At 42.8% G+C, this 18,872-nt stretch overlaps 1 protein-coding gene, 1 long non-coding RNA gene and 1 pseudogene across 4 annotated transcripts in view; 1 reads left to right on the top strand and 2 right to left on the bottom strand.

Annotated features, from left to right (window-relative positions):
- Positions 1-2,920, bottom strand: part of CPT2 (carnitine palmitoyltransferase 2) — a 20,480-nt gene extending 17,560 nt beyond the window's left edge. The window contains exon 1 of one of the 2 annotated variants that reach the window (XM_019742834.2): positions 2,635-2,920. In XM_019742834.2, the coding sequence (XP_019598393.2) occupies positions 2,635-2,786 (152 nt within the window). In that variant the 5' untranslated portion in view covers positions 2,787-2,920. The remainder of the gene's footprint in view (positions 1-2,634) is intronic. The other variant, XM_074334737.1, reaches the window with a different exon arrangement.
- LOC141572105 (uncharacterized) lies at positions 1,258-18,872 on the top strand. Of its 2 annotated transcripts, XR_012497225.1 has the most exons (5): positions 1,258-1,624; positions 10,583-10,608; positions 11,410-11,819; positions 12,449-12,569; positions 18,548-18,872. It is a non-coding gene; the product is annotated as an uncharacterized LOC141572105 (long non-coding RNA). The 2 variants fall into 2 exon arrangements; XR_012497226.1 differs by lacking the exon at positions 10,583-10,608 and having other exon boundaries at positions 1,261-1,624; positions 11,636-11,819.
- Positions 15,825-17,275, bottom strand: LOC141572483 (transcription factor A, mitochondrial pseudogene; annotated as a pseudogene).

The following is an 18,872-nucleotide window of genomic DNA, read 5'->3' as shown; positions in this document are numbered from 1 at the left end:
TAGTCACAGGGATGTAAAGCATGGGGAATACAGTCAATAATATGGTAAAAACTATAGAGCTAGGTGGGTACTAAACTAGTCAGGGGGATTACTTCTTAAATTATATAAATGTCTAATCACTATGCTGTATACCTAAAATATAATATTGAATGTCAACTGTAATTGAAAAATTTAAAAAGGGGTAGGGGAAGGCGAAGGGGAATAAGAGGTTCAAATTTCCAGGTATAAAACAAGTAAGTCATGGGGATGTCATCTACAGCATAGGGAATATAATCAATAATATTGTGATAGCATGGTACAGTGTCAGATGGTTGTTGGACTTATCATGGTGATCACTTCTTTAGCTATATAAATGTTGAATGATTATTGTGTACACCTGAAACTAATATAATATTGTATGTTAGCTATACTATTTTAATAAAAATCTTTAAAAAAAAAAAGTGAATCCAAGCTGACTTGGTCAATAGGTAGCAGTGATATGCTAGGAACAGGAAGAGGGAGGGAGGGAAGAAGGGATATCCAGTTGGACCACCTGATACAAAGGGACTAATCCTTCCCCTTGCCAACTAATTAGGATAGTTCCCTATTTTTGGCATCTTATCTCACGTTACCCTCACAATGGCTCAATGAAGTATGAGTTAGTTCCATTCCTACCTTACAGGTAAGAACTGTAGCTCAAAGAATTGAACTGAATTGCCTGAAGTTACAGAGTGTAAGATCCAAACTCTGAAACTAAATTCTACCAGACTTCAAAACCAAGGCTTTTCACTAAGTGTGACATCAAAATCAGTGTCAAAGACAACACATTTTACCAGTCTAGGATCTCAGAGATAAAGGGACTCTCATTTTATCTAACTCCCACTTTACAGCTGAGGGAATGGAGGCCTGGGGGGAGGGATAGTCCTTGTTTAATGTTATACATGGGTGATGACTCAGTGCTATTGTCTGTAGCTTCAGATTCCTACAGATTTTTTGCTGTGTGCTGGAGGAAATGATCTTGAATATCCTTCCCAGCTTCCCAATTCTAAAATGGAGAAAATCCCTCTGATCTTAAACCTGGGTGGAACCTAGGCCTGGCAGAAAGTCAAAGGCCATCTGCCTGCTGGGCTTGGCAAGTAAAGGAAGGTTCTGTCATTCTCACCTTTCCCCCACATACAGGCCGCTGGGCTTGGCAAGGGAAGTCAGGTTCTGTCATTCTCACCTTTCCCCCACACACAGGCCATCAAGGAGGAGGCAAGTCCAAGGCTTATCCCACAGGCACAAGATACTTTTTCTTCCTCTCTCCCTTCCTCCTGCCAAATTTAAACAGTGGGCTGGACAATCTCATTTTAATTTGTTTTAGATGTCTGCATTCTAATTTCTCAAGTTATCACTTTGGATAATCTTCCTGAGACAGTGGGGGGTGGGCAGTGATGACAGTGGGTTAAGGGGTTCCTGGATGTGGAGAAAAACAGCAACTTAATAGTTGGGGGTGATGCCTGTGATGGAATCTTGTTCTATTCATAGAGTAGGGAGTGCTGGCCTCCAGCCCCTGGACTGGGAGATCTCTGATGGCAGTTTGGAGAGAAAAGAAGTGAGAAGAAGCTTGGAGACGCATTTAGAATGTCGCACCAGGAAGTAGCTGGTGAGTAGAGAAGGTAGTCTAGTTTTAGGGGGCGAATTTGGGGAAATGTCTAACATTGGAGAAAGGCAATCCGGCAGCTCAGATGAAGGCTGGGAGTTCAAAGGCTGGGATTAAGGAAAATACTGGGTGAGGAAAGGGGAGACGAAGACTTACTGGGACTGTTTTCATAGGGGAAGTAGATTCCAGGTGAAGTGTTTTAGAAGTTGGGGGTAGCCAGCCTATGGGGAGGAGGAATAGACAGAATTTGGGTGGGCTCTGGATCTACTTTGAGGAAGAATTTGGGAGGGTACTGAGGGTGGTATCTAGAATTCTGTGAAGGTGAGCTGAAGTTGCAGGGGTAATGTGGGTAAGGGAGGATATTTTAGGGGGCTGTTGAAGAAGGTTTGGTAGGGGTGAAAGGTTTCCAGATGAAGCCTAGAGTTAGAATGCTGAGGACCTGGGGGAAGGTAAGGTGAACACTTGAGTGTGCTTGGGAGACTGATGGGGCGCTGAAAGAACCGTGTTGTTGGCATGGGGAGTGGGCTGAGGGTTCTGAGTAACAGATGAAGACGGTGGAGTGTCGGGAGAAGTTGAAGGAGGGTAACTTATGTATCAGGAATTGGCCTGTCCATATTCTGGGCAGGAATGTAGGGGAGTCGTGAAAGCACTTCAGGGGACACCCTAATTGGAGAGGTTAGAGTGGTGCTGGAGATACCGTATGCAGATTGGATATTTTTCAGGGAAAAATGTGAGAGACTCTTAGGGTATCTGGTGGAAATGGAGTTATTGGAGAGTTTAAGGGTTCAAGATGGAGAATCTGAGAGAGCTATGGGGCGTTCTGGAAGAGAATTTGCGCCCTTCTGAGGTTCCTGTGCCAGGAGATTCTGAAAGTGACAGGACTTCAGACGGGGATTTGGCAGCGTCCCAGGTAGGGGTCTGGGGGCAGGAGTGGGCTCAGTAGAAGAGTCGTGACTGGAGTGAGGTTGGGACTGATCCTGGGCTGGCGGTGGGCAGCGGGGACCCGGGCTCACCTGGGCAGGCTGTCCTGGTAGTGCATAGTGGGCACGATGCTGCGCTGCAGGTACTGGCCCGGCCCGGAGCCGGCGCTGAGGGGCCGACGGGGTGCTCCTGGGCCAACGGCAGGGCCCCGGAGCCAGGCGCGCAGCAGCAGGCGGGCCACCATCGTCCCGGGAGGCTGCGGCGGCAGAACGCCGGGAATAGGGAGTTTTAGCGTGTAAACCCAAGCCACGGCCCTCAGGGAGTCCTGACGCCGCGTCAGGAACTCCCTCCCAGTTCGCGTCGCGCCGCAGAGCCATTTCCGGCCCGCCAGCCCCGCCCACGGAAGGGCCGGCCCACAACCCCCCGCGGGCCTTGAGGGTCCAACCCACTTCCCCACCGGCAGGGCCGCCAACTACCGTCTTTGCTGGTCGCCCTTCAGCTCCCGAAGCATCGGGAAACGGAGCTCCGAAGCTGCTCCCTTTTCTTTGGGAGCAAGATAAAAACGAGTTGAAGAAAAAGAAAAGCCACAAAAAGCTTTTGGAATCATATAAGCCTAAATTTGATCCAGGCTCTGTGCCTGGGAGACCATGGGCAAAATTTTAAACCTATACTCCTTATCTGAGAAATAGAGAAATAGGATCGTTCAGCGTACCTCCCACGATCCTGAATATAAAATTAGATAGTAAGTACAGTGCCTGGCGCTGTAGGCAATAAATGGTGGCGATTGTTGTTAGCAATTCGTGATGTTGGCTGAGAAGATATCTGACATGATTAACGCCTCACAACTTCCCTGCGACCTCAACTGAGCCGGTGTTAGAGAAAATGTGTGCTGAAGCCGGAAAAATGGAGTCTCCCATCCAGCCACTTTTGTGCAGAAAGCCCCTTTAGAGCAGGGTCCCTTTTGCTTGAACATCCTTTCTCAGCTTGAACATTTGCAAAGACAGGAAGCTCACCTCTGGCTCTAGCTAGTCTTCCATGCTCAGTGGACCACATGAGGCTGCCTATCACCACCACACATCACCTCCAAGGTTCCTTCCAACTCTGACTCTAAGATTATACAAGTTGAACAAAGATCCATCATCCCTCACCCATCACAAAACAAAACTACCATGCGTCAATCCCTGCTCTCAGCTTCATCTGAGGATTAAGTAGGTGCTGCTACCATTTTGCAGAAGAAAGGGAGGTAGGTATCAAAAAACATAAAATCTTGCTGTCTGGCTTGAGGTACAGAATTCCATTCTGGGAACAGCCTTCCCTTAGCTCCAGCTCTCAATCATGGCCCCCATTTTGTCTGTGTCTGTCCCATAACTGCCTAAGCAGTGCCAGAAGCTGGAGCACACCAGAAAGAGCACTGGACTGGGAGTCAGGAGACCTGAGTTTTGGTCTCAACTCTGTCCTTATCTTGTTAGATAACCCCTGGTTGGACAGGAAGATCACTGGCCAGCTTTGACACCCATTCAAGTGATGACTACAAATCCTTCAGAATTGCACGTGAAACTCAAAAATACTGAACATCTAATCCTCTTCCCTTGATACAGAACAGACAGAACTGACCCAAGTCTAAAACATCAATGCCAATTGCCTGCCCTGTTTAGGGCCAGAGGAAGAATATCAAATCCTTTCTGAAAAATATCATTCCACCAAATCCAGACAGTTTTCAAAGCTTGTAAACCTGAAGCAATCATCAGGAGCTATGCTAAGGGGATCAAAGGACCTGAGAGAAAGTGGAAGAACAATTCTAGAGACAGAGGGCTAAGGAATAGTGTCCATCCAATATAACAGCTAAAAGAGGGGCTCAAAAGCTTTCTGTTAGTACATAGCTGATAGGAACAAACCTAATGGGAAGGCCGGTGTCCAAGTCCTTCTAATTCTGTCCAAGACCCCCACCTGTTTCTCCACTTCCTATCATGTCACCCTAAGTACCCTATGCCATAGTAACACTTGCACTACTCAGCATTCCCAGAATTTGTCCTTAGTCCATGCCTTTCTTTTTTTTTAAATTGGTCCCTCTGTCTGGAATGTTCTTTCTATTCATCTCTGCCTAGTACATTCTGACATCCTTCAAACCCCATTTCAAAACTTGTAACCTCTATGAAGTCTTCATTAACCTTCACCCTTCCTCCTTCCCACAAGAACAAATTCCTCCCTCTGACTCCACAGCACTTTTCGTATTTCTTTAATGTTATATATGTAAAACATAACTATATTATGATTTATTAAATTATCAGTTCATCTCTCACAATCAACTTTGAGGCCCTCTAATGCAAGGAATCTTGTTTTCCTTTACGTACCCAGATGTCTAGCACAGGGCCTATCACCAATAGGTGCTTTCCTTCTTTTTCCTTGGGATGGCCCCAATGAGTGTGTGTGAGTGTGTGTGCGCGCACACTCTGGGTTAGTAAAAACCTCATGGAATTCAACCGCACAGAAACCTCAGTTTTTTTGTGTTTTTTTTTTATGATTGTATGAGGAAAGAACAAATGATGATAAAAGGAGCTGATTTCAAGAATTTGGTAGTATTTTTAAAATCACACACAACTTCCGGCTCCATGGTATGAGATTAGTGCTTCTGAATGGTGACCCAAAGGCAATGCAAAATTCCTCACCAAAGATGATGAGCATCTGCAGATAGCACAATAAAATTATGGCCTTTAGAACAATTTAGGTTTGAAATAAAAGAAGCGGCTGGTCAGTATAAACATTCTTGTTATTCACAGTTAACAGATTATCTGAGAAAGGCTAAAGGGACAGACACCTGGAGAAGTAGGAAGGATGGATACAGACAGCTGTCAGGGTATCTATCTGTCTAATATCATATCACATATCATATCATATCATATTATATATCATATGTGTAAGCCACTGGAATTGGGTTATTCTGTCAATAGCAGTCAAACCAATTCCTAATTGATCACTGTTCCTTGGAGTATGAGGCATTGCCTCACAAACTTTCCATAGGTATAGTCCATGAAACAACAGATGGACAAATGTATGGCCGTAGAGATCAATTTGTAAGCCACTCTTAGTTCTAAACAGGAGCCACAGTAGTCAGAAGGCCAACTTTGAACTTAAGATAATCAGAGAACTTACCCAAATGAAGGTAGAAGCCACACTGAAACCTCATCCCTCTGTGAAACATGGATGGAGTTATCAATTAACTCTACAGGGCAGTAGCTTGAGATACAGCGGGCTGAGATGGGGTGACCCTTTAAAGATGGGCAAGACTGGAGCAAATTTGAAGGCTGAGAGGAAGGAGCTGGTGGGAATGCAGAGATTAAAGAGAGCTGGAAATTAATTGATATGGAAAGTCCTGGAGGAAATGAGAGGGAATGTAATGGAGGAAGAGGTGTGTCTTTGAAAGAGAGACGACAGGGATGGGTCAAGGTAACCTCATCACTCATCTCGCCATCTGCTCCATATCTGTACTTCTGCTATTGCTGCTTTGCTTCCATTATCCTATCAGCTCCAAGACCGTGTTGGGAAAAGCTGGGCACCACATCTGGGTACCTCTCAAACTGTCTGAGAATCCTCAGGTTGGGGACTCTAGCTCCCCAGTTTCCATATCTGGGAATATAGAGCTAATGGCAGCAAGGACTGAATTCTGGGTCCCTTCAAGGCCATGCCGATCCACTCCATACACCAACTAAGAGGGATGCCCCCAACCTTCCCAGTGTTCATATAGGGTTCCTATCTTCTGCACCCTGTGGGCAGCAGCAGCAAGAGTACCTGGCATGAAGTCAGATAGACCATGTTCTCCTCTGTACTTGTCATGTGACCTTAAACAAGTCACTTTATTTCTGAGCCTCAGTTTCCTTTGTTAGTAAAATTGGACTAATCCTTACATTGATTCCTCCTCAAGTTTATGTGAAAGGAATTTGCAAACTGCTTCATGTAGGTATGAATTTTTAAGTTATTGCAGGAACCAGGTCTTCCGAGTCCTATAAAATCTACTTCCTTCATATCTTTTCTATTCCTTAACTGGATTACTATAATAGTCTGTGACCACTTGCCCTGTTTCCAGTCTAGGTCCCCTCTAGTCCTCTCCATCATGCTCAGTATAATCTTCCTAAACCACAAACCTGGCAAAAACAACAATAATAATAAAATGCCGAGGGCTAACATTTACTGTGTGTTTGTTATTTGCCAGGTATTTGGAGTCTTCTTAAAACCTAGACTGCAGAATGAAGATCAAACTCCTTAGCCTCGCACCCCTTCATGACATTTTTCCTAATGTCTTTTCTAACCTATGAATAGTTATTTACCTCTCCCATGGGTGGACCCAAGTCTTTCCTAACATGTTATGTTATTTTATACTTATGTTTGTTGTTCTAACTTAGTCCCATTCATCCTTTAAACTTGGTCCTAACTTTACATCCCACGGAGATGTCTTCCATGCCCTTGACCAAACAATCTGGCTGAATCCTCACACCCTGTGTCCTGGGCTCCCACATAGAACACTCCATGCCCAGCATTTAGTATATGCTTTGTCATTGCTGGTTCTTTTGTTTGTCCTTCTCACCAAATTCAAAGCCTGGCTCACTGTAGAAGCTCAACAAATATCAGCTGATTGAATGAATCAGAATTAGCTGGAGAGCAGATTTAAGAAGAATACTTGCCCTGGGTGAGCACCAGAATCATCTGGGTTGCTTATTAAAACTGTAAGTGCCTGAGCCCCTCCCATGGAAATTCTGATTCAATAGATCTAATGTAGAGAGAGGCTGGGAGTCCACACTTTACAATGCAAATATGTAATTCTAATGCATTAAGATCATTGGTTAAGATCCCTGTGCTATCCCTTTGCTGTTCAAAGTGCAGTGGGTAGGCTGGAATCACCCCAGAGCTTATTAGAAATGCAGACTCTCAGGCACCACCCTAGGGCAACGGAAACAATCTGCATTTTAACAACATCCCCAGATGATTCATAGGTACAGTAGATTTTGAGAAACACTGGTCTCTTCCACGGGACCAGTACCAGCTACCTCATACTAACAAGGAACATTTGCCAGTGACATTTGTCACTTTGTAATTTATAAAACACATTTCAAATAGTGAAAGGAAAGCAACCAAAAATTGAGTGCTACCCTCTGCTGTGTGCTGTACCTATGTTATCTCATTTAATCCTCACAACAATCCTTTGAGATAGGCATGGGTCACAGCAGGTGTTCCCAGAACTCTGAGTTTGACCAATGCAATCTACTGAGGATGGGCTTTCAAATCAGATATATGTAAGACACCCTGCCAAGCCAGAGCAAGCTTGTGACTGTGACTAAATTCACTCGATTTGCAGGTACTTTCCTGAAAGGTCACCATATTGTCATTCACATTTGTTTAGGCCCAGAGGCCCCAAGATGCTTTGGCTCAATTTCAGAGTGCCACTTACAGTCAATCTGTTACCATGTGTTTGAGGACTTGCCAAATGGCGTGCAACCAATGCCCCTCTGTGATGTATCTAATATCAGGTTACCAGAATTTCCATTTACCTCACGTGGCTTCTTTGATTATGCTGAGAGGAGCAGTCCTGAACCGTGATCTATAGATCACCCACACTGTACTTTAGAGACTCCCTGCTAATTTGAAAGTGTGATATGAGATACTAAGAAAGGCTAACTTTACGTGTACAACTTCAAAATAATGCAACTCTCCTGAATTAAAAAAATCCATCCGTTCCCACAATTTCATAGCTGACTATCCAAGTAAATTGTGAACGGTGTTTACATTCTCGCCACACGGTGGCGCCACATTAGCCGGTAAACAAATCCTTGCTGGGTTTGTCAGTATTGTCTGAACCAGGCTGTGGTGTACACGCAGCAGAATATCTTCTATAATTGTGGTGGCTTTTATTTAGTTTTTGTGTTTTAAAATCTCTTTAAATATCTTACAATAATGTCATCCAAATATTCCATTAGCGGTGGTGCTACTAAGAGTGCTGAAACCACTACTGAAAATCAATTACAATGCAAGGCTGGATGTGATAAAACTCCATGACATGCTGTTGTTTAACTAGCAGAGAGGATGCCATACAATATTAGAGCTAATACTGGGAATATAGAAAGCAAAGTATGCTACAGAAGCTGTAGATTGATGTTGTCCTAGAATACGTTTCCCTAAGAAATATTCCCAAGGAGAAATGAGCACTGAATAATGGGCACTTGGATTCCTGTCCTGAGTGGAAAGGATTTGTTTATTTCGCGTAATCACCCACATGCTGGGGGATCCCTAAAGACAAAGACTATGGCTTAGCTGCTGTTTTGTTTAGCAGTTAGGCCAATGGACTATTGAGTATGACCATATGGGTTCAAATCCTGCTCCCACTACTTCCCAGTAGTGTGATCTTGGGCAAGTCATTAACTCTCTGATCTTATTTCTTCATCTAAAACAGTCACATAATAGCACCCAGCTCATAGGGTTGTTGTGTGGGAGCTAAATGGAAACAATCCAGTAGGGACTTAGCACAGTGCCTGGGACAGAGTAAGTGCTCATTAAATGGCAGCCATCCTTCCCTGAGCATCACTGTTAGCCCAGCTCAGGGCTGTGACGAACCCCCAGGAGAGGAAGAGTTCCAAACACCAAGACAATTCTTTTCCCTTCATCTCTCTTCATATCTGACACATAACTGACCGTGCTTGTCCTGAAAAATCTCTGTTATTCAGTTCTTTGTCAATCTCATTTTGAAATCTGTGGGAAAACTTTTGAGTTTTCCTGAAATCAAAGGAAGGGCTATGCTAGCCCTGTGAATCAAGGCTGGCAGAGTCTTCAGCGACCTGTCCCTCCCCTTTGCTATGTCCACTCCTCCTTCTCAGGGCTTGTCTGACTGCTGTCTCACACCCTTGGTGCCTTCACAAGGACCTGCTGCCTGAGACACAAAACCCTGCGAGCCATGCCCAGAGTTCTCCCTATCCCCCCCATCAAAGTGCAGAGAGCTCACTTCATTAGAGACTCCTCTTCCTCTGGAGGACCTCTTGTTATGTTTGGGGAACAGGATATTGCAGGAATGAGTACAAGGATGGTAAATGCAAGAAGGGGATTATAGGTACACTTCTCCCTCTCTTTGGAGTGGCATTTCGGTGGTAAGATTTGCAAGGGAGCAATTTTGAGAGCTGGAGGAGGGGTTGCTTCTGGGATCACTAAAGTAGCTAGGCAGCCCCAGAAGAAGAAGAGCAAGAGGGTGACTCCTTAGAGCGTCATCTCTGCCGGGGTTCAGAACCTTTTTACTTGTTCCCTATCAACCTCCTGTTCTGAAAGTTTTTAGCTACCAAACTGCATTTTCAAAACAATCTATTAATTCACTTCTCCATTAAACACACACACATACACACATGCATGCGCGCAGGCAGCTGGGTATATAAAGGAGGGAGGGGCCTCAGGGAGGATTGTTGGGGTAAAGGTAGGACAGAAGATACAAGCCTTCCCGTGTTTTAGGATTCAGAATTATTGGGTTAGATAATGCTCTGGAAAGGGTCCTAGAGACCTGAACAGTTCCCTTTAACCCAGTCACTAATTTGCTGTGTGACCCTGGGCAAGTCACATCTTTCAGACTCAGTTTGGAAAGTGAGAGGGTATGACAACATGATCTCTGCCTTCCTGGAAGAGGGTTCCCTCCTCCTGCTGCTATTATATTCCCTCTGCCATGCTCAAGGCCCTGAGAGATGCTCAGTCTTTGTCTCTTCCATAGCTCCTACAATGTCCAGCACAAAGTAGACTTGGTACATTATGTGTTCAATAAGTGAATGACAAAAAGAGCTGCCATTTCTGGAGCATCGACCATGTGCCAAGCATGGTACAAGGGACTCTTATGAATTTACATATAATTCTGACAACACCTTGAGGTAGGGATTTTTTTTAACTGCTGATGCAGGAAATTGAGTTGATTATACTTCTTGGTTAATAGCCCCTTATTGTCATTGGTCCATGCAATGATCTTTCTCGTTTAATTTTCCCCCTTCATCACTAATCTCCACTCCTCTTTATCTCCTCTCCTAGGCATCCATCCTAATGCATTTGAATAGGTCTGTAACAAGCATGCATCTTTGTAATATATGTTCTCTTGTTGTATGTGTACGTTGGTTTTTTAATTTATGTCCATGGATTTGTGATACATGGGTTCTGCCTCTTATGTTTTTACCCAATACCGTTTGGAAGCCTCATTCACGTTGCCACATGTGTATCTAGCCCACGGCTGTCAGAACTCTGTAACTGTACCCACCACCATGTACTTACCCATTTTTCTGTGGTGAAAACCTTCAGGACCTCTGCTGTCTACTACCACAGACACCACCGTGATGAATATCCTCCTACACGTCCCTTATATAACTATAAGACAACTTCTCTGGGATATAATCCAAGAGCAAGATTGTTGGGTTACAGGACACATGCAAAGTAGAGACTATAGGCCCAATTTTAGAGATGAAAAAGCAATGCTTAGGTCACACACACACAAATTGGAGATCTCAAATTCATTTCTAGAATTCCTGCCTCCAGATCCTGGGCTAGTTCCAAGGTGCCTCTCTAAATAACTCAGTATGGTCCGATCAGCTCAACAAGTAGTTTTCATGTTGTGTGAATCTCAATAACGAACTCAGATAATCCGACTGTGTTGTCTAGACATCATGGCATTTGTTATTTTGGGCATAATCACCATGCTGGCTGCATGGCTTGAGACTGCGGCTTGAGGAACTCTTCCTTCATTGAATTACTGACAATCTCTGACGTGTTACAACAAAAGCAGTTAAAAGCATGTCTCATATGTATCCTCTTACTTCTCATAACAACCCTGTGAGGTAGGAACACTCATCATTTCCATTTTACAGAGAAGGAAACCGAGGTCCCCTGTCACTTAGCCATAAAGTGACAGGGCTGAGATCCAAACCCAGATCTTTGAGCCCAAGTCTAGTGTACTTTCCACCACCCCGGAGCTGGTAGCCGAAGAAAACAAGCCTGCCCCCCCCAGCTGGGCACTTGGATGAGACCACAAAAGCTCAGAACTTTGAGCCAGTTGTTTGCAAATCCTATCTGCAAATGTTTGGCATTGGGCAGGGCCAGCTCCAGCCAGGAGAGACCCCAGCTGGGACACAGAAGGGAGAGGGACATAGCACCAGGAAGAGCTTCTCCCAGGGCCAATGGCACAGCTGCTGAGTTCCACATTGTGTCGGCTGGTGGAAGTGACGTGTAATGATGTGGGGACAACTTGTCTGCCCTCTCCTGGCCCTCTCCCCAGACGGTAAGAAATGTTTGTGATGGCGAAAGGGAAACAAACTCCCTCTGCTTTTGAAGGCTTTTCTGACAAACACTTCTAGTTTATTTTATTCCATTTCATTCAGTTTGCAAAGCTGTGCACTTTGAAAAACGTAGTTCCACTAGACAAAGATTTACCAGCTATCTACTTCGGGCCAGGCAGGGTGCTCAGCATCGGGGTGGTAGGTGAGTAAGTTCACGAGCCACGAGATGCTGAGCGAAGAAGTTAACCCCTCTGAGCCAATGGCGATACGATAGTACCTGCCTCACAGGCTGGTTGTGGGGCGAGCACATGTTCAGCACAGAGTAAACACACAACCAGCGGTATTTGGTGCTATTACTCGACATGATAAATGAGGGAAAAGGTAAATATGAAATATTAGGGAGTGCTGGAGAGGGAGCAGTGAATGGCCTGTGGAGAGAACAGCGGAGGTTACAGCAGACTCTACTGAGTAGAGAGATGATATTTAGCCGGGCTGAGATGATATAGAGCTGTGGGATAAGGGCACTGGGTAAGAGACACAAGGCAGCAGAAAGAAGAGCATGTGTGAAATCATGGTGCTCCCACCCTCCGTGACGTGCCTTTACCGCCTGTTTCTTTCCTCCCCTCTGAAGCTCATGTGAATCTCTCAGGACACTGCCAACCAGTGGTTGTGCTCATCTGCTTCAGGCCTGTCTTCCTCCTAGACTCTGAGCTCCGGAGGCCTGGAACTACGTGGTACAGGTAGTACACTAGGTCAGTCCTCATTAGACGTTTGTCGAGTGAATGAAAAGGACAGAGGCGTAAAAATGCATGGACTACAGGAGTAGTGGCGAAGAGCTCTCTGCACAGCTGGCATGTCAAGCAAATGCTGGGAATGACAGGGATCAAAGCTGGGAGTTAGCAATGGTTGGGCTGTGAAGGGTCCTGTGTGGTGGGCTGCAGATTTCTCTGGATGCCTCAGACTAGGGTGGTAGGAGTAAGAGAGATAAAATGAAGGAAGTAGAAAGGATTGGTCACTACATGAATTAATGATAATGAAGGGTTAGGGAGGAAGAAGTCAGGGATGGCACACTGCTGCATCCTGAACTGGCTTCCTGCTTTTGGGTAATTTGCTATGTCTGCCAAGAGGTGACAAATATTCAAATGGGGCCCCAACATACTGCTGTGGTTGATTGGCTCCCATCTTGGCTGCTTGGCATGTATTAGTCAGCATTCTCCAGAGAAACAGAACCAACTGGGTGTGTGTGTGTGTGTGTGTGTGTGTGTGTGTGTGTGTAGAGAGAAAGAGAGACAGAGACAGAAAGAGACAGAGACAGAGACAGAGAGACAGAGACAGATTTATTTTAAGGAATTGGCTCATGTGATTATGAAGGTACAAGTCCAAACTCTGCAACATAGGCCAGCAGGCTGGAGATCCAGGCAAGAGTCGCAATTCCAGTCCAAAAGCTGTCTGCTGGTAGAATTCCTTCTTGCTCAGAGGAGGTCAATCTTTGTTCTATTCAGGTGTTCAATTTATTAAATTAAGCCTACTCACATTATGGAGGTCAATCTGCTTTAGTCAAAGTCCACCAATTTAAATATTAATCTCATCCAAAAACACTCTCACAGAAACATCCAGAATAATGTTTGACCAAATATCTGGACATTGTGGCCCAGCCAAGTTGATGCATTAAATTAACCATCACATTACTATAAGAATTCAGCCACATTCCTGACATGGGCAGTCCATCTGCTGCAGAGCTTCTCTCTCTCTCTCTCTCTCTCTCTCTCTCTCTCATTTTCATACTCCAGCAGGGTCATTTAGGGGAAAATTTCAGGGGACAATTTTCAGCCTTGTTTTGCCCACGTAAGCTATGCCAACCCATTTATTGTTTTCCTCTTATTGCAGTGGCCAGAACATACCTGTAAAAAAAGCAATTTCTGTTGTCCTATCTTTAAGCTCACTGATCCTTTTTTCTGCCTGTTCAAATCTGCCTTTGGAGCACTGTAGGAAATTTTTCAATTATTGTACTGTTTTGCACCAGAATTTCTTTTTTATTTCTTTTTAGTTTCTCTCTTTTTTTATTGATAGTCCCATTTCTCACATAATTTTCTTGACTTTCTCTACATCTTCCTTTAGTTCTTTGAGCATCTTTAAGACAGTTGTTCTAAAGCCTTTGTCTAGTATATCCGCCATTAGGTCTTTTTCAGGGACAATTTCTGTTGATTAATTTTTTTCCTTTCAATGAGCCACACTTTTCTGTTTCTTGTATGCCTTGTCATTTTTTGTTGTTGTTGAACACTGGACCTTTGAATCTAATGTGGCAACTCTGGAAATCAGATTCATTTCCTTCCTTAGGGTTTGCTGTTTTTTCATTATTGTTTTTGCTTAACTTTTTTTTTTTTAATTGCTGTAGTCTGTGTTTGCACTGAAAATCAGCCTGAGGTATAAATTAAAGGTCTTCTCAGGTCTTTTTTGAGCCTTTCCCTGGGCACATGCAGTCACATTCTAATTTTCTCCATATATGCAGGGTTGTAATTTTTTTTCACACTAGATGGATCTTTTTTACTATACTGCAACATAATTTGAAATAAAATTATTTTCCTTGTGAACACTGTGGGGCAACAGTTTGTTTAGTTTCTTTAGTGAGTTGACCTCTTTCTTCTTAAGACAACGGTGATAAAGACTCTAAAACAAGAACCTCTGAAATAGTTTGTAAAAAAAAAAAACTATCCCAACATAGTAATACATTGGAACACTTGTCACAGTCCACGATACCATAGATTATGGGTTGGCAAACTTTTTCTGTAAAGGGTCAGGTAGTAAATATTTTACGCTTTGCAGACTACATAGTCTCTGTAGCTACTACTCAACTCTGTCATTTGTTGGCCCCAAAGCAGCCATAAATAGTAAATAAATGAATGAGTATGGAATCTTTCAATAAGACTTTATTTATGGACACTGAACTTTATATTAATTTTCATGTGTCTTGAAATATTCTTTAAAAAAAACCATTTAAAATTGTAAACAGAATTCTTAGCTCACAGGTCATGAAAAGCTGGCAGTGGCCTGGATTTGGCCCACAGCCCAGAGCTAGCTGTCCCCTCTAAAAGCTAGGCTTTTAGATACTATATAACATGTTTTAAAATTACAGTTTCCAAGTCTAGAGACTTTGAAGACTTTTGTTTTTTAGATTTTTCACTTTAAAACTTACCAGACAAGTCCTCTACTTTCTGGATAAATATACTCACATGAAAGAAAAAATAATTCATAATATAAATCCCTATTAAAAAGGGAAGAAACAAATGTTTCACCTTAAAACATATAATTAGGAAACATAAAATTTTTCTTCTATGCAATATAAAACACTATGTGTAGATTTGGTACATAATTTCTAGTTTTTACTTTATGAAAACAGACAATGAAGAAAAGGTTTATAAATATTTCCATCCCTTGTGTACAAGTTGCAAATGAAATCAGCAATCCCTTGCATATACAATCATCAACTCTGACTATAATGTGAATTATACTCAGGAATTGGAATTTACCTACAAGAGTTTTGTGTGCTCATTAAAAATGCACAATTATATTATAGAACACTATGGTTCTATAATTTGGGACACTTTTGAATAGGAAAGTCCTGCCTCCATAATATAAAGAAACAAGAATACTCTTTCCACAGTCATGAAGTATAAAAAAACTTGATAGTCTGATTTATCTTTATCAAGGTAAAATGATTACTGCTACATTTCATGGATTATTTTGATCCTCAGTAGTTCTCAAACACAAAATAAGTTTTTAATGAACTTTTATCTGGTTGGGTTATCTAAAGCAGGATACTAATACAAAAATATATTGAACTGGCAGAAGTCCATAGGCTAAAGAAAAAAGGTATTAAGTACAAAGTGTTAACCGACTTTATCTTTTCTAATTTTACAACAGCTTCAGGTATTGAGACCTAGTTGGTTTCTTGCATCTATCCTTTATGAGCATAACTCAATCTTCTACGTAACACTCCTCAGTGCTTTTTACTGGGGCTTCATTTTGTGATGGAGAAGATCGTTTCATCCAACTTCAACCATTTGTTTTTCCCAAGATTTCATTTAATTGTAATAACAAATTTTATCATCTTCGGCAAGTTAAATATATATGCTTATTTTTGAGAACTGGAGAGATTTTTTCCAGTTTTCCTTCATAGTCTTCACCTTTAACTGTGATGTATCATCCTTGGCTCCCTAGAAGCCTGCAGATATAAAAATGTTAAAAGCTGAGCAAGGTTTTATCAGTTTTCCAAGCATTGTTAACTCTCTTTTTTATTATTGCTTTTGTTTTTAAACATTTTTGCATGATTTCTTTTTCCAAAGATATCATCTAACTTGGAGTTAGCTGTTCTTGAATTGTTTCTCTCTTCTTTGTATGCCTGCCAGTCTGCCTTGTAAGCATCTTCATATATTTTTTTCTCTGAATCAGGAAGTTCCCTTCATAGTTCAATGATTTTTAAGATTAGTTCTGAATTTTTCACACCTGGGTCCTGAGCTTTAAATATGGCTAGTTGTTCTATAGGAAATAGAACATATGAAGTCATAGGCTTCTTTGGATAACTATTCAAGGTGATGAAAACATGCAAAACTGAAGGAAGGGTGCAGTTGACTCCCACAGCTTGCACAGAGATCCACTCTGGACTTTCCTAGGGCACTCGGCACACCTCACATGCTCCAAAGAAGCTCCATTACACCCACCAATAAGTCAGTAACCTGACCTCAATCTCATTTAGCCCCTGGCACAATAGAACAACCCAACAATGACAACTGGACCTGTTCCAAAATATAGTAGACTCTTGAATAACAGGAGTCAGAGCACCAACCCTTACCCGCTGTGCAGTCAAAAATCCACGTACAACTTTTGACTCCCCCAAAACTTAACTACAGTTGTCCTCAGTATCCACGGGGAATTGGTTCGAGGACCTCCCATGGGTATCAAAATCTGCAGATGCTCAAGTCCCTTATATAAAATGGATATAGAATAATGCATAGAGTAGGCCATCCATATTTGTGGATTCCCAAATGCAGATGGAAAATAGTGTTTGATCCGTGGTTTGTTGAATCTGCAGATATAAAACCCGGGGATACAGAAGGCTGACTATATAATTATTTTTAAAAAGCCACATGTAAGTGGAACCATGCAGTTCAAACTCATGTTATTCAAGGGTCAACTGTAGTTACATTAGACAGATTCTGCCTGTGCAATTGTTTAGGTGAGGAGACAGATTCCTGGTGCTCCCTATTGCATCAGCTTCCCAGAACCCCCTCATGTATTTAGTCTTAAAGGATTGTTTGGTTCACTAGATAGGCTGAGAGGAGAGAGCATTCTAGGAGCTAGAAAAAGCTTGTGCAGACTCAGACAGAAAGGGTATGAGAGTGCTGGGGAAATGACAAGAATTTCTGTATGGATGGGCCAAAAGGAAGAGGGACTGAGGGAGAGAGAGATGGAGAACAGTCTCTGGCCTTTGTGACAAATACATTCTCAGGGCAGAATTCTTGCTGATGTACAAATTCAAAATCCTATTCAAAACATAGAATATGCAGGGATCAACCAAAGGTCCTGCATTTGAAGTGTTGAGTAAATTTCATTTGTTCAGCTTGTCTAAACACAGATATAAAAAGACCTAAACAGATCTTGAAAAGGATGTTTGAATTTTAAAAAAAGGCGGGGTGGGGGGGGTTGGGGGGGACAGAGGCAAAAGAACCTTTTGCTATTTTCAGGGAAATTGTCTTCTCCATGCTTTGGAAATGGTGACTGCCACCTTGCATAGGTCACAGAAGTGGAGGGTCCTGTGGTCCCAAAGTCTCAATGAGCACAATAGCCTCTTAGGAGGCTCTTTTGAGGCTATTTCCTGCAGGCCTGCTGTCTTTCTCATCTCTGCTGCTTCCAGACTTTCTCCTCAGTAACCAACCAACAGCCAACAGCTTGTTTATCCACAATCTAAACAACTAAGAGAATCAAGGAAACTGTTGTGGGGGGACCGCAGTATGAGAGGAGTTTGCATTCAATTTTATGAGCAATAAATAATAGGACAACAAGCTCCTGTTGGGCATTTTGTTCAACAATAGCTACTACGGTGGCTGTAATCCCATAGCCGACACATGCATCTTCTGCCCATTTTGTGTGCTACTAAAAGCTTTCCACAACAATATTTGTGAAATTATAACATGCCATCTGCATCCGTAAGAAGCATTAAGGTCTGTTCAGTGAGGTGCCTATTCAAGCACATTCAGAACCTCTGATTGACTCAACCAGAAAGTTCAATTATTGAATATATTGTCATACATGATCTGGCCATTGTCTATTTATATATTCAGTCTCTCCTTACACACACATCCCTGATTTTTATATTCATTTTCAGACTATTTGCGACCTTTATTAAATAGGACGCAGCTAGAGGCAAAACTGGGTTAGGAAGTGAAGAGGTGAGTTCAGTACAGTGATGAGCAGAGAGCAGACACTTAGTAAGTCCATGGTTCTATTATGGGGCCTGGAAGATAGTCTAGGACTTCAGACTACTATAGCTCATCCTCAGCTCCCTTCAATTCATTCCATTCATTCAACAAACAGTTCTATTTCCTATTGTTGTGTTAAAGTTGTCTTCTGTTTCCTCTATTAGTTTTTTCCCCAGTAATTCTCATCTCTTCTGATGTTTCATCTTGGTCTACCTGCTACCACTTTCTGAATTCTCTTAAATGGATTGTAACAGGCTGACGGATGGCTATCCCCAAAACAGATATGTCCACGTCCTAATTCCTGGAATCTGTAAATGTAACTTTGTAAGAGTGAGTCAGAGGGCGACCACACAGACACAGAAAAGAAAGCCATGTGGATAGAACACCCCCAAAGACTGGAGAGATGTGGCCACACACCAAGGAATGCCAAAGAGTGCTGGGATCCCCAGAAGCTCAGAGAGGGACATGAAATGGATTCTCCCCAGAGCCTCTGAAGGGAGCGAGGCCCTGCGGACACCTTGGTTTTGTGCTTTTAGCCTCCAGAACGATGAAAGAATAAACTTCTGTTGTTTTAAGCCA

Source organism: Rhinolophus sinicus, linkage group LG06, assembly GCF_036562045.2.
Source record: "Rhinolophus sinicus isolate RSC01 linkage group LG06, ASM3656204v1, whole genome shotgun sequence".
NCBI classification, from domain to species: Eukaryota; Metazoa; Chordata; class Mammalia; order Chiroptera; family Rhinolophidae; genus Rhinolophus; species Rhinolophus sinicus.
The sequence above is the reverse complement of the archived record's forward strand: the minus strand, read 5'-3'. Positions and strand labels throughout refer to the sequence as shown.